Source organism: Penicillium psychrosexuale (assembly GCF_028828465.1).
Source record: "Penicillium psychrosexuale strain IBT 29551 chromosome Unknown utg000003l, whole genome shotgun sequence".
NCBI classification, from domain to species: Eukaryota; Fungi; Ascomycota; class Eurotiomycetes; order Eurotiales; family Aspergillaceae; genus Penicillium; species Penicillium psychrosexuale.
The window spans coordinates 3,993,492-4,007,524 of record NW_026643188.1 but is presented as its reverse complement, the minus strand read 5'-3'; the positions used below and the strand labels follow the sequence as shown (position 1 = coordinate 4,007,524).

The 14,033-nt window shown below is 49.0% G+C and overlaps 6 protein-coding genes across 6 annotated transcripts; 3 read left to right on the top strand and 3 right to left on the bottom strand.

The window, feature by feature from the left end:
- Nucleotides 1–24: 24 nt before the first annotated feature.
- Nucleotides 25–557, bottom strand: N7518_005368 (uncharacterized protein; the record flags this gene model as incomplete). The annotated part of the gene is made up of 4 exons (XM_057186295.1): nt 25–102; nt 202–294; nt 397–454; nt 520–557. The coding sequence occupies 4 exons, from the start codon at nt 555–557 to the stop codon at nt 25–27; spliced, it is 267 nt and encodes an 88-aa protein (XP_057043065.1).
- A 294-nt stretch (nt 558–851) lies between these two features.
- Nucleotides 852–1,834, bottom strand: N7518_005367 (1-(5-phosphoribosyl)-5- ((5-phosphoribosylamino)methylideneamino)imidazole-4-carboxamide isomerase HIS6; the record flags this gene model as incomplete). Its single annotated transcript, XM_057186294.1, has 3 exons — nt 852–1,135; nt 1,192–1,378; nt 1,535–1,834. The coding sequence occupies 3 exons, from the start codon at nt 1,832–1,834 to the stop codon at nt 852–854; spliced, it is 771 nt and encodes a 256-aa protein (XP_057043064.1).
- A 157-nt stretch (nt 1,835–1,991) lies between these two features.
- On the top strand, nt 1,992–2,972 carry N7518_005366 (uncharacterized protein; the record flags this gene model as incomplete). The annotated part of the gene is made up of 2 exons (XM_057186293.1): nt 1,992–2,321; nt 2,376–2,972. The coding sequence occupies 2 exons, from the start codon at nt 1,992–1,994 to the stop codon at nt 2,970–2,972; spliced, it is 927 nt and encodes a 308-aa protein (XP_057043063.1).
- A 3,789-nt stretch (nt 2,973–6,761) lies between these two features.
- N7518_005365 (uncharacterized protein) lies at nt 6,762–8,517 on the top strand (the record flags this gene model as incomplete). The annotated part of the gene is made up of 4 exons (XM_057186292.1): nt 6,762–7,049; nt 7,101–7,341; nt 7,391–7,459; nt 7,514–8,517. The coding sequence occupies 4 exons, from the start codon at nt 6,762–6,764 to the stop codon at nt 8,515–8,517; spliced, it is 1,602 nt and encodes a 533-aa protein (XP_057043062.1).
- Nucleotides 8,518–9,182: 665 nt separating this feature from the next.
- Nucleotides 9,183–11,013, top strand: N7518_005364 (DUF890 domain protein; the record flags this gene model as incomplete). The annotated part of the gene is made up of 10 exons (XM_057186291.1): nt 9,183–9,262; nt 9,316–9,363; nt 9,422–9,497; nt 9,549–9,559; nt 9,610–9,708; nt 9,758–9,831; nt 9,878–10,007; nt 10,060–10,150; nt 10,243–10,506; nt 10,585–11,013. The coding sequence occupies 10 exons, from the start codon at nt 9,183–9,185 to the stop codon at nt 11,011–11,013; spliced, it is 1,302 nt and encodes a 433-aa protein (XP_057043061.1).
- Nucleotides 11,014–11,183: 170 nt separating this feature from the next.
- Nucleotides 11,184–14,009, bottom strand: N7518_005363 (tetratricopeptide repeat protein; the record flags this gene model as incomplete). Its single annotated transcript, XM_057186290.1, has 1 exon — nt 11,184–14,009. The coding sequence occupies one exon, from the start codon at nt 14,007–14,009 to the stop codon at nt 11,184–11,186; it is 2,826 nt and encodes a 941-aa protein (XP_057043060.1).
- Between the last annotated feature and the right edge of the window lie 24 nt (nt 14,010–14,033).

Here is a 14,033-nt window from a genome sequence, read left to right as displayed (position 1 = left end):
GAATGTAAAGTAACCAAGGTAATTTTAATGCAGTGATATAGCGCCTCCCCTACTGTCTCGCATGTGAAGGTAAGCCTGGAGACCGCAGAAAACGAAGAAGCCCTGTAAGCCAAAGAGGCGCATTGTCAGTAACCGATTCATTTCTCATGCAACATACGATCCCGTCGGAGCTTGGAGCCTAGGGCTTGGGGAGTGACGTACAGCATAGACCATCACAGCGATATAAATAGAGGCGGCGACTGCGGGGCCATCTTCAGGTTCGCCTTCCGATCCGGTGTATGCGTGGTTGTTGCTCTATAGTTAGGAACTTCGCGTTAGCGGCTGATCCCCATATTACGTATGTCCGGGACAATGGGTCTTCGTGGGTCTTGGTAAGTGAGAGTCGGGCAGACGTACGCTGTATAGCGAGCCGAGGACTGAGAGGATGATGATTGCGAAAGCGGAGATAATGACACTGTGCGAGAAGCGAGGTGTTAAAGCGATAGCACGTTTCAATGGATATTGGGATGGGGAGCGTACCAAGACCAGGCGTTCAAGGCAGAGACGACGGGCTTCATGTTGGCAGTTTGATGCTAGGTAAGGAGTGTTTCAAAAAGAGCGGGATAGGTACTGTGTCGGAGAAAGAAGTGGTCGCAGCTCGGCTAGTACACAGAGAGTTGAGGTTGAAGACGGAGGCGGGCGGACCTTCAGTTGATAAAAGCCCCTAAGCCCCTTTGGGACAAGTCCAGACACAACTGTGACTCGTACTCCTCCTTGCTGTTTGTTGTCACGACTTTGATGAAATAGATATAGGAATACTATTTGGGTCATCATAATATTTTTGATCTATTCATTTTGATTTATGTTCTATTTTAATGCGTTTTGTTCCATTCGATACATTCATCGAACGTCACTCCAGAGCCGCCAAAGATATCTAGCGCGCTGCCAATCGTCAAATCCACTCTTCCCTTGCTACTAGTGTGGACCTTTTCGAGATCTTGTAAATGGCGTGCACCTCCTGCGTAGGTCACGGGGATAGTACACCATTCAGCCAATCTTGAAACAAGTTCTTCATCGACGCCTTGTTGCAGGCCCTCTACGTCTGCAGCGTGGATTAGGAACTCGGCGCAATATGGTTCCAACATTGAGATCGATTCTACATAATGTCAGTGGGCTAAGAACCAGCCTAGGTTCAGTACAGGTAGGACATACCCTGGTTGATCTCCATCTCTGTGATGGTTTGCCAGCGGTCCATCGCAACGAACCAAGTATCGTCTTTTCTGCGGCAGCTCAGGTCCAGGACCAGCTTTGACTTGTCGCCGCCCAGAGCAGAAAGAACCGATTCCAGCCGCTCGAGCGAGAACTTGCCCCCAGGGAAGAGGAATGAAGTGATGATAACCTATTGCCCGCATTCCACATGGTTAGCGTCATTGGACTCTTACTATGACGAAGCGCAAGCAAATAGGAAAAAATAAAAGCATATATATCATTGAGTTCTCAACCAAGCATAATTCAAGCGAAGAAATAGTAATCCGTCTGGAATCCGGGGGCTTACCTTGTCCGCACCCTGATCGATCCAATACTGCGCATTCTTATCGGTGATACCACCGGCCACTTGCAGCCCACCCGGCCATGTCTGCAATGCCTCTTGGGCTGCTTCTTCATTCCCAGGTCCAAGCTTCACGACGTGCCCGCCGCGCAAATCGTGCTTCTGATACAATCCCGCATAGTGGCTGGCCGGAAACTTGGATACGTAATTGGTCTTCAGGTCTGCGGCCACCTGGCTGAGTGTACCACCCACAATCTGCTTGACCTGCCCCGAATGCAGGTCAATGCACGGTCTGAATTTAGTCATTTTTTCTGGCTAATTGGAGAACAAGTTGATTCAGTGATGGATGTGTAAATCGAGGGGCGGCGTATCTTATCGCACGTGACTTTGAGCTAAGTCCGAAAAACTTTTGGTTCGAGACGCGAGTGTTCGATTTTACAATTTAGTCGATAGCACATTCACCATGATTGTGAAACGAAAAAGAGAAACCACTGTGGTTTCTAAGCCCCAAACCAAGGAAGACAGCCCTCCTCCAGTGGACAATGCGCACGACGTATTCCGCAGACTATTCGAAGCACAATTTGAGCCACTTGATTTGCCAGCTCCTACCGCCAAATCTACTGAAGTAGGGAATGAAGAAGACGATGACTCTGATTTCTCTGGGTCAGAAGGTGACTGGGATGGGATGTCCGATATCAGTGACGAAAGCAACCAAGTTGAGGTGGTCGAACACACGGATGCCTACGCGGCACCAGAAGACAGAATGGATAAGAAGACCTGGAAGGCGTTTATGGTACGTGCTAGGCCTCAATGCGTTGAAAGGCCATGCTAACACTGAGACCTACAGAGTGGAAAACTGTTGTCCGACTTAGATAAGCCGAGCGCCGACCTAGAGCCTACATCCAAAAAAGAAGAAGAAGAAGACGCCCACGACTCTGCAAACCTCAAGCATGATCTTGCATTGCAGAGACTGCTTAAGGAGTCACACCTTCTTGACTCCGCCAATGATCTGGCGCCCACTGGAAAGAACCGTTTGAAGGCTTTGGATATGCGCATGCAATCCCTCGGAGCCAAAACTTCGCTCTATGCGCAAACTAAAATGCCTACTGCGCACCGAAGAGGCATCAAAGCCAAGGCTGAATCAAAGGAAGATAGACGCCGCCAAGAGGCCAAGGAGAACGGCATCATCCTCGAGAAGCCTAACAAGGTACATAAATCGAGCAACAACGGGCGAAGAGAGCGGGGTCTTGCCGGATCCTCCGTGGGCAGGTTCTCAGGAGGCACTTTGAACCTAAACAAAGACGACATCGCTCGTGTCCAGGCGTCAGGGCGCCGTATGATGGGTGGGAGAGGAAAGGGCAAAACAAGAGGCGGCAGAGGCGGCGGGGGTGGTAGAGGTGGCCGAGGCGGTGGCCGCGGTGGTGGCAGAGGGGACAAGCGCTAAGATCACGATATTTGCGATGGCTTCTCCCATTGTTAGGCTAATATGCTTCTTCGTCTGACATTGCCTACCCACGCTACTTCAACACAAGAGATAGATGGCTGCATGATCCACACGCCATGTCCGCTCCGGCCTTGATCTCTCACGCGTCGTGAGTTGCGACTTCGATCATCCGAGCCGAGCCGAGCCTCGTTACTCAAGACACGTCCAAATCGGCTGGTGATTTGGCATACATTTCTTGAAATTTCGCACCAGGACCTCGTCATTGGTCGGGACATGGTACGAGTTCACCCGATATACGTGCTCCCGGCCTTTCTTCCAGCGTGTTTCATGTTCAACTCCACGTTCGCGAAAGCTTGGTCGATCGTGTTGATCTCTTAATGGATTACAAAGGTTTACGGATCCCAACCGCATGTTCACGGTGTTATCAGCACGATCAATTCATTTGGGAAGCGAGACTTCGTGACTTGTGCGCATACATTGATCTGTGCATTCAATGCGACCAACAATGCGGACGGCTTCGGTGAATGGAAGTCTCGCTTTGATTTTCTATCCCCAGCCGTCGAAGAATTAGAGGTGCGACATATCTATTCGATAGAGATAATAAACCGTTTGACAATCATGCCATGTCAAGAACTTTCGCTCGGGCATCTCAATATTTAATCTATAGCTACACTTCCACTGACTAGTGGCATCCGTAATTAGGTGAGATATATATCCACTGGTTATTGCGAGATCTTGTATATTTTTATCCAAAACTGGCTGGGTATGTCTCTGTGGTCTCTTTCATCCGAAGCAGAGTTGATAACTCTATCCTAGAACAACGTGTATATTTGCTATTAAACATAGACAATCAGGTCACTTTCTTCGGTTTAAACCATGGTGGTTATATAACGCCATTAGATACTGTCTAAAAGGTCTTCTATAATATCGGTAGCATGTTTCACCAGGGGGGTAGTGCAATATATCATATAGCGTGGTTATCCTGAAACAAACATTTCCACAGCTCAGTACTATCAAATTAAGATATCCATAACTAACTAGTTACAACATGGGAACAACTTACTCAATCGCCAGATCTACACACGGGCTCCATACGCCGACGATCAGGGGCGTTCTGAAGGGCCCTGCCCTGTGGGGTATGAAAGAAACTTACAGGGTGTCTCCCATCTAAATTTTTGTTCTGGACCCGGCATGATGCCAAGAAGGTCCATTACATTCATTTTGAGAGGCACTTTCAACGTTGCTGTTAATAGAGGACACTTAGGCGGGAGAAGACAAAATGATCAGCAGTTTGGCGGAGGACACCGAGGACGTCGTTTGATGCGATAACGACATGCTAGGGTTCCTTTGCGGTAAATCACCTCAAAACCTTCGTGGGACGCTCTGGAATCCTTTATCATTTATATTAGTTAGCTTGTGTGTGTCAAGTTCCTTTAGCGGGCCAAGAAAGCCAGGGGCTGCATCAGATCTGCAAATCCCCTGGTCAAAGCGCTTGTTTATTGAAGCGCCAGGCAAATAGATCAGACACAGCCTCATCCGTTCGTAACAATCATCTTTATTTTCTCCGCTAGTATCGTTAGATCCATATGATTACTCCGTATACTGTGTTTCAGATGAAGATTGTCATACCTGTCAGGGGGATCTACCATATCTCCCAAATTTGAAAGTAAAGTGTATAGAAATTATTGTTCAAGAAACCTTGAGAGAATTCGCAAGTTAAGATCCAATTCTCTATTCCACAGCTAGAAGAAAAAGAAGAAAAACTTGCATTGGGGCCACAACGTTGACAGATAATTTGCTAAATCGAGGCGTTCAACACCACAATAACTCGGAGACTTGAAAATGAAGCTATAACCTAACCACATTGAGGGTTTGGACCCCCTATATTGTTTAGAAGTGGGGAATTGCACCATGTCAGGCCAATCTACTAATGAAACTAACTACACTGCATGTACCCAACGTGCACTAACGGAGTCCATATCGGGTACCCGAGAATCGGCATCCGCAGCAGCGAAGGAGTTACGGAGCACAGAGTAGATTATAGGAGACCGTTCTTGCCGTGAAACCGGAGTCTTGGCATTGGGCATCAAAACTGAGGTATAAAAAATTGAGTTCTATCAGGTTGCCAAGATGGGAAGCTGCATCAGCCTTACAGGGGTAGATAGCCCTGGCCAGCCTTAACCGAGCTGGAGGTTGGGCAGATAGAAAAACACCCCGAAAGTGTAAAGTCGACGCTCAATTACGAAGCGATGTGCAATTCAATGATCAACCGGAGACGACGACGAACTCTTGGCGGTTCCGCTAAGATTTCTAGGGGTGCCGCATCAGTGGAGTCAGATAGAAAGACTAAGCTATAATCTATGTGGAAAAGCTTGCACCGTACCTAGTATATTGTACTCTCTATGTTGTGTACTTTATGGTACCCCGCAAGCTACTGACCGATGCAGCTAGCTACATTGCTAGATATATATGGATAGGAGAAGAAGTGCGTCCAAGACTTTCTCTCGGGACAAGGTTCGCGCTAGACAGGATATGATCGACAAGCTGAACGGCCTCTGTATCAATTATACTCCGTAAGGTACTCCATATGTTATACGCAGTATCACATATCTGGAATCATAATGCATGTCATTGGGTTGTGATGCTAAGCCCTGTAGTCAGACGCCCCCTTTGTGGGTCCCCGATTAACGACTTGTCAACAGCAAGGGTTAAGATTCCCTATATAGATCGGTCAAGGGGGAATGCACACGTAATTCAATGGCGTATTCTGTCCAATAATCTCACCTGTATCAATATTGACCAGGGTAAATGACGAAGCTTGGCATTTGCTTGACATATATGTTATCAAAATGGCTAATATTCGACACGTGGGGAAAATGAGACCCTGGAACAGAAATCAGGTTTCAGCTTCTCTTTTCCTGTAGTCGAGATATCTATCCGCTGCTGCTTGGAAACAATTAGTGGATTGGTTAACTAGTTTATCGTACCTCCCTAATCCCGCACACTTTCGGGGTCTTTACAACATAGGAAACGAAAGATTCTGCGGAGCTGAATCGAGAAAAAGTAATTGAGTGCCAAGCAACATTTCCCCGACATATTTTCTCCGACTCCAAGTCTTGAGAGTGAAACCGGACCTGCGTGCTGCATATTATATGCAGATCGATTCCATTACGCGTATATGGAGACTAGAAGGAATCCCAGTGGGTACTGGAATCTGCCCTATGAACCTAGGTATTAAAACTATTCATCCATAGTTAACCAGGCCCCAACCTCTCGTGGGTAGCTCCCAGAAGTATCAGAAATATGATTTCCTTGGGGTAGAAGTCAGCATTCGGGGCCTAGAGATGATACAATAGACATGTAGCCGTCTAGACTAGAGGTGTAAGTCATTCTGGAAGCTCGTGGATTAGAACCTCGAGTATTTCAACTGCTGATCGTGGCCCGTATGTATCAAATTGAGCGACATTGGGGTTACCAGATAAGTATTATCCGTGCCATTTTCTACTATCAAGGGGAGGGTATAGTGATCCCTAGTCGAACCCACTGTGGAGCACATTTGGTTGACTCTCAGATGTAGGTCTTCTAATATTGTTTGTATTTTGGAATATGCCCTATAGGGGTTTCCTGTTGGAATTGAGATACAAAAGGATGTCTCCATTCTATCATTTAGCTTTCTATATCTCTAAAACTGTGAGCCGAATGAAGCCATACTTTCTATTCTATTGTCAATGATTTGTATCTGTTGATAACAGCCAGTGTTGTCTTCATATTCTATAATAATTATTCACCATGACTTTGTCCCACTACAGTTCAGCAGAAACCCTCAGGGATCCTGAGGTCACAGACAAGTCGGTCAACTCAAGCCCTAATCTCTCGCCTGAATATGAGAAAGGATTCTCGGTATCATCGACACCAGCAGAGTCAATCAATCTTGAAGCCCAAGCCCCAGAAGAACCACCATATCATGTGTTCACTCGGTCTCGCAAATTGTTAATGGTTATTATTGTCTCTTTCGCCGCCATCTTCTCGCCGCTATCTTCAAACATCTACTTCCCTGCGCTGTCAGAAGTTGCAAAGGTTGGTCAACTTAAGCACTATAGATTTGGCCACTTGTTAACGGCGATATAGGAACTCGATATCTCCATGTCTCTAGCTACCTTGACTATCACGATATACATGATTGTTCAAGGCCTTGCCCCGAGCTTCTGGGGTTCTTTCTCTGATGCATTGGGCCGTCGTGTGATTTTTATCGGAACATTTAGTGTATACATTATTTCGAACATTGCTTTGGCTGTCTCTACCAACTATGGTGAACTTATGGCTTTTCGAGCGCTGCAAGCTGCCGGAAGTGCAGCCACCATCTCAATTGGTATGATACATTAATCATCCATGTCTTGTGTCTTAGCTAACTTTCCTAGGTGCTGGTGTCATTGGTGATATTACCACCTCAGCGGAACGAGGCAGCTTGATTGGAATATTTGGTGGTGGTAAGTAGCCTGCTGCTTGGATACACTGCTATATTCTGAGCTAACAGTATCTAGTCCGCATGTTGGGACAAGGAGTTGGACCAGTATTCGGTGGAATCCTCTCTCAATACCTTGGGTTCCGATCTATCTTCTGGTTCTTGGTTATTGCATCCGGAATCAGTCTTTTGTCTATCATGTTTTTCCTCCCCGAAACACTCCGCTCTATTGCTGGAAACGGCACGGTTCCCCTCAAAGGCATTCACAAGCCAGTCATCTACTCTATTTGCGGACAGAAAGACGTACAGGAAGATTCAATCCCCTGCGGAAAGAAGGGCAAGGTGACCTTAAAGACCGTGCTAGCACCCCTCGCCTTTTTATGCGAGAAGGATGTCTTCATCACCCTTCTCTTCGGCAGCATTGTGTACACAGTGTGGTCGATGGTGACATCCTCCACATCGGACCTATTCGAAAAACAATACGGCCTGAACTCAATGGAAGTTGGCCTGACCTTCCTCGGCAATGGTTTTGGATGCATGGCCGGCTCGTATACAATCGGATACCTGATGGACTACAATCACAAGCGAACGGAACGTGAATATTGTCAGCAGCACAACCTTCCGATCAATACTCGCATCAGCTTAAAGAGCTACCCCGATTTCCCCATCGAGTATGCCCGCATGCGCAACACTTGGTGGATCACGGCTATCTTCATTGTCTGTGTCGCCGTCTACGGAGTGTCCCTCCGCACACACCTTGCAGTTCCAATTATCCTGCAGTTTCTCATAGCCTATGGCTCCACCGCTATCTTCACCATTAACAGCACACTCGTCATCGACTTGTACCCCGGTGCTAGTGCTAGTGCAACGGCAGTCAACAACCTGATGAGATGCTTCATTGGTGCTGCTGGTGTCGCGGCTTCTCAGGCTATCATCGATGCTCTCACTGCCCAGTTCGCATTTGTCATGCTCGCTGGCATTATCCTCGCGATGGTCCCGCTTCTCATGGCTGAGATGAAGTGGGGTTATGGATGGCGTCTTGAGCGCCAAGAGCGCCTTCAGAAGAAGGAAATTTCCGTCTAAATGAAAACGATCGATATATCTGGAATGGAAAAACGGGGAATTGGGAATAGAAGGGGGAAAAGTATATAATTGGGCCTATCACGACTTGACGATTTGGGGTAGTAAAAAGCGGTGCTTACATGGTTTCACTTCTCACTCATACTTTTGGTGATTATTTATTTTTGTTTCATACACGTCTTTACAAAATGGCAAATACTACTACATCTGGGTAGCATCTCACTTCGGCATCTTTAACTTTCTTGAGGTTATATGCCCGTATAAGGGTGACGTAAGGTGAGGCTCGACGATAGCAGCCACCCGGAACTTGCATTTCAACCTACCGCGTTCCTCTCCGCCTTCTTAATTGGTATCCATATATCTTCCGTAGACCCTGCTATTTCTTTATTTTAAACCTCTGTCACTACTGGTTTTTATATCAGTTTCTTCCTGAGATCAATTATGTAGTCTGGAACCTACATGCATTGGCGTAGGTCATAGTTATATGTTCTATATGGTTTTCTGCCTAATACATCAACGCGGTCAAAGTTCCAGATGGCCGCTTTCGCCCTCTACCCGCTTGCCAACACCGGCCTCCCTATGCGCCGTGAACTTTGCTTTCCTTTTCACCGACCACATTCCAGTTCTTTCAATAATATCAAGTAAACTGAGAAACTCCACGAAATAGCATGGAGTCTGTCCGAAGCCTCTACAAAAATGACGTCGATTTTGCAGCCTTGGGGCTGCAATCGCGCGACTTCGCCAAACAGTACGTGAAAAGGCCTCTGTTCTAACAGAAAGACAAGTGCTAATCGAATACAGCTTGAAACCAAACGGACAACTGGACTTTACTGATCCAGCGGCCGTCCGGTAAGTTGGAGGACTCTAACGTCTAACTTCGGGAGTGGATCTGATTTGCATCATGCAGACAACTCACCACCACCCTCCTGCAACAAGATTTTGACCTGAAAGTTGAGATCCCCGAGGATCGACTGTGTCCACCGGTATGCAGATACTAAAACTATTCTTATGGACACGTGTTGACTTGATTTTAGGTACCAAATAGGTATGTCATCCCGAATGACGGCTTAGACCCATGTCTGACATGTAGCATAGACTCAACTACATCCTCTGGCTACATGACCTCCTTGACTCCACCGCCGGAGGACTGCATGAAGAATATGACCGGGACCGGGAGGTCGTCGGCCTCGATATGTAAGCAATGAGTCCCTCCAATCTCTGGATCATGTCTGACAAAATGAAGCGGAACGGGATGCATCGCTATCTACCCACTTCTGGGCTGCGCGACACGGCCGCGCTGGAACTTTGTAGCAACAGGTATGTCCTTCAGCCCGAAGATATTCGGCATCCACTGACCAACCAGACATCGACTCGAACAATATCCGCACCTCCCAGCATAACGTAGCTCTGAACAATCTCGGATCACGAATTCAGATTGTAAATTCTGACCCCAACGGACCCCTCTTCCCGTTAGAAAAGCTAGGTCACCAAACGTGAGTCTCCCCCAGTTAAGACTTGCTAGAATAGTACCTGACCATTAACCAGCCTTGATTTTACCATGTGCAACCCACCCTTTTATGCCTCGCCCAATGAGCTGAAGCAGTCTGCTGAGCAGAAAGAACGAGATCCATTTTCGGTGAGTGTTATTGCTTCACTCTCAACGCGAAGCGACCATACATCACCCACCATATTCCACTTACGTACCATACCGTACTAACTTACGTGAAGACCTGCACCGGCGCAGAAGTCGAAATGGTGACTCACGGAGGAGAAGTGGCTTTCGTGAAGCAAATGATCGACGAGAGTCTCCAGCTGCGTGACCGCATCCAGTGGTACACATCCATGCTCGGCAAATTGAGCAGTATCAACGTACTCGTAGAGATGCTGATCAAGCATGGAATCACCAATTTCGCCGTCACCGAGTTCGAGCAGGGAAGCAAAACGAAGCGCTGGGCCGTGGCGTGGTCGTGGGGAGACCGAAGGCCTGCCATGGTAAGTCCTACTTTGCTACCTTTAACCCACTTCAGTTTGCGCCTGTGTTTTGTGCGCCATGTCTAATCGTTGCTCTAGAATATTGCGCGTGGAATCCCCGGCTGCCCGAAGAGTCTTTTGCCTTTTCCTGCAGATTACACATTCACTCTACCACCTGGCACGTCTATTGACACTGCAACTGCTACTATAGATGCAGAGCTCAGATCGTTGCCTTGGTTTTGGGCCTGGGATCAGACACGTTCTGCCGGGACGGGATTCGCTTCTGAGAATGTATGGTCGAGATTCGCACGTCGGAAAATGAAACTTGCCGGTGAGGAGGGTGCGGCTAAATTGAAGGTGATTCCGGACCAGATGGCGCTGGGAGTACGTCTGCAGATACGGCTGGTCCGGGGACAGAAACCGGACGAGAGAGAGGTGAAGGTTTTAGTTCGCTGGGCCCAGGGGACAGACACCGTCTTGTTCGAGAGCTTTTGCGGGATGGTGAAGAGAAAGTTGGAATCAAAATGATTCCCTAAGATTATGACTCTAGCTGTGACTCTGAATAGCCTTGATTTATCAATCAAGATGAGGAGATTTGAATAATGTTGAACTTGGTATATGACTTTTGTAGGCATTGCACCTGCCATATGAGCGAGCTAATCTATATGATTCATAAACAGCATCAAGGGATATATGTACTAATTGGCCGTAACCTCAGACTGCAACTGCTTCAAGCGGTCCCAGCCTTCCGTGCCATCCCAGAATTCTTTGCCCTTGCCCAAAATTCCTCTCACGGCACTTCGAGCCTTAAACCGCCAGTCTTTCGCAACAAGCTCAGGCTCATGATCACCCTCAATCTTCTGATCTTCACGGTCCATAGGACCAAACTTAGCATACCCATCCCTCACAAGTTTCTCTGTAGCCCGCACAATCTCAAGCCAGGGCTTCTCATCACCCATCTGGAAAGCACCCTGAGCATTAGCAGCAACAGCAGCACGCCACGCCTTCTCGTGAGCTTCGAACGCCTTAGACGGCCGATGACGGAAGACTTCGACGCGAGCAACAATCTGCCACAGAACCGCAGAGTGTGTTATAAGCGGGACGACATTCTGATCGATCAGCGAGATGATCTGGCCGGGAATAGTACCGGTGCGAACAATCGGGGCTTCGGATGGATCGTCAGAGCGGATAAGCAATGCCTCGTACTCGAACGCCACGTTCAGGAAGTCAACGAGCATGCTCAGGATCGCCACGTCAATGCACTTTTCGCCCTGCTTTGTGCCGACGAGCTCGATAATGCGCTTCTGCGCGGTAATCACATCGCGGAATGGTGTTGCCGGGGGCGGGATAGATGCTGCGACTGTCAGGACGTTGTCCCAAATGCGGGCGTCAGTGCCCTTCAGTTGCGCTGCGCGCTGGAGTGCCGATAGAGCCTCGCGCTTGCGCTTGTAGGGGTCGACTTCGGCGGCGGAGACTTCGCCAGTGGCCTTGTCGATAATCTCTGGGGCGGGCTCCGAGTCGGGCATGCGCAGCATCGCGGCGGCAAGGTTACTCCATGCCTGGCCGTCGGTATCGTCCAGTTGGACGGTGCGGGTGAAGGTGTCGGTTGCTTCTGCCCATTTCTGGAGCTCGAGCTGCACGCAGCCGAGAGCGAACCATGCACCGTGGTTCAGGCGGTTGATGTGCAAACTCTTTTTATAGGCTATCTCGGCCTTTTCCAATTCCGGTGGTGTGGAGGTGAGATAATGGCGGGCCAGGGACCGCTGGGCGCGGGCGTATCGTTCCCCGGAGACTTCCCAGGCGCGCTCGTACATCTTTTCGTCCTTGTCAATATCTCCCATGATACAGAGCAAGCGTGGGGCATCTGCTGGTAGTGGTGACCGCTCTGGTCCTTCGAATTGTTCATTTTCGTCATTTTCATCTGGGCCGGTGGCCTGGTAAAGCTGGCGGCGGATGAGTTTCTTCGCCTTGCCCTCGCGCTCGGTGGCGGCATAGCAAAGCGCGGCCTCGGCCCACATTTGTAGTCTCTCGTAGATCTCAAGTGCGGTGCGTAGACCACCAAGATCAACCCAGCGCTTCGCAAGCTCAGCCTCGAGGCTCCATCTTGTTGAGAAGTCTAGGATCCAGATGTGCTCGAGTCTGTCAGCGGCCGGGGCAGACTCAGACTGCTCAGGGCGCGGCAGGAAAGTTGTAGGGTCGCCTGATTCATTCTGAGCTGCGTCGTCGCTGGTTGCGGTATCCGCAATGACCTGATCCACCAAAGCCTGCATCTGCAGCACGGCTCTCTCAACAGTACGGGAACGGTAGCCCTCTACCCGACTGCGGACCAAAAGTGCTTGGGTATAGATCTGCCAGTTGGAGCTACCACCATCAAGCACTCGAATGGCGTAGGGGTTTGTTTCCTCTCGGGTGAGGCCATTCTCAGGCGAGGTATTAGTAATGGCAGATGCCAGTGCGAGTAGAAGAGCAGAGTCAACGGGGTTGAGAATAGGCTGATTGTTGGCATCAATAGCATCCAAAGCTGGGGAAACCTTATCCTGAATTGCCAAGGATTGTTCGTCGGGCTTTTGGTCGGAGAAAGAGATTGCCTCGAGAAGGGTGTCGTCGTCCAAGTTCAGGTTCTTAGGCCCGGAAGGCTCCGAAGATTGTGATGGTGATGTCTCATCGGCACTCTTAGCCAACACGACCAACTGACTAATATCACGGTCTTGGAACTTTGTACGCTTGCCCATCTTTCCGGTCAGCGCAAACTCGAACCTCCGCACCTTGGCCGCCTGAGTAATATCTTCCCGTGCCTTGGCATCGAATCCATGGTGTGTATGGATAATGGCCTTTTCCAGCAGAAACCGACTCCTCTCGTCTGAGGTCAACTCAGCCTTGTCCAGGATCTCAACATCCTTGTAGATGACATCCTGGAGTGTACTTGTGACCTCCGAAAGCATTTTTTGGTGAAGAAAGTTGGTGCGCATACGCGCAGTCTTTGTCACAAGCGGTCCATCACTGCTCACATCGGCCAGCAGAGCCTTAGCCACAGCAAACAATTCCGGGTTGGGTGTGAGCTTGTAAGCAGCTTCTCCATCCAGTGTTAGATCGCGGATGATCTTTGCCCGCACGGTTTTGAGGGTTGTCCGTTCTGTTCGCAGAACAGAGGGAAGCACAGCTTCGGCCGAGCTGAATTCGAGGGGAGGACCGGTAACGTTGGACTGCAGGAAGCTGAACAAGGCTGCTAGTCCAAGATGCAGAAGTTGCGATTGTTTTTGTTCCGTAGTCAAGTCATCGCTAGACTGGAGCGCGGCGCGGGCCTGATCGGCGACGAAGGTTGTATATGAGATCTCGCCGCTTGCAACCTGTGCAAGGGACTCTTCTGAGGCGTCATGGCCCAGCACCTTATGAGTGAGGGGCAGGTTGAGGATCGGGACAATGTTGTCTGACGTCAATCGGATTGGATCGATGCGGTCTTTGAGAGATGATGCGGCATCGTAGATGCTGTCCAGACTGGACGGATACGCAGGAGATTCAGCCATGTCAAATCCCTCTAGTAACCTTTA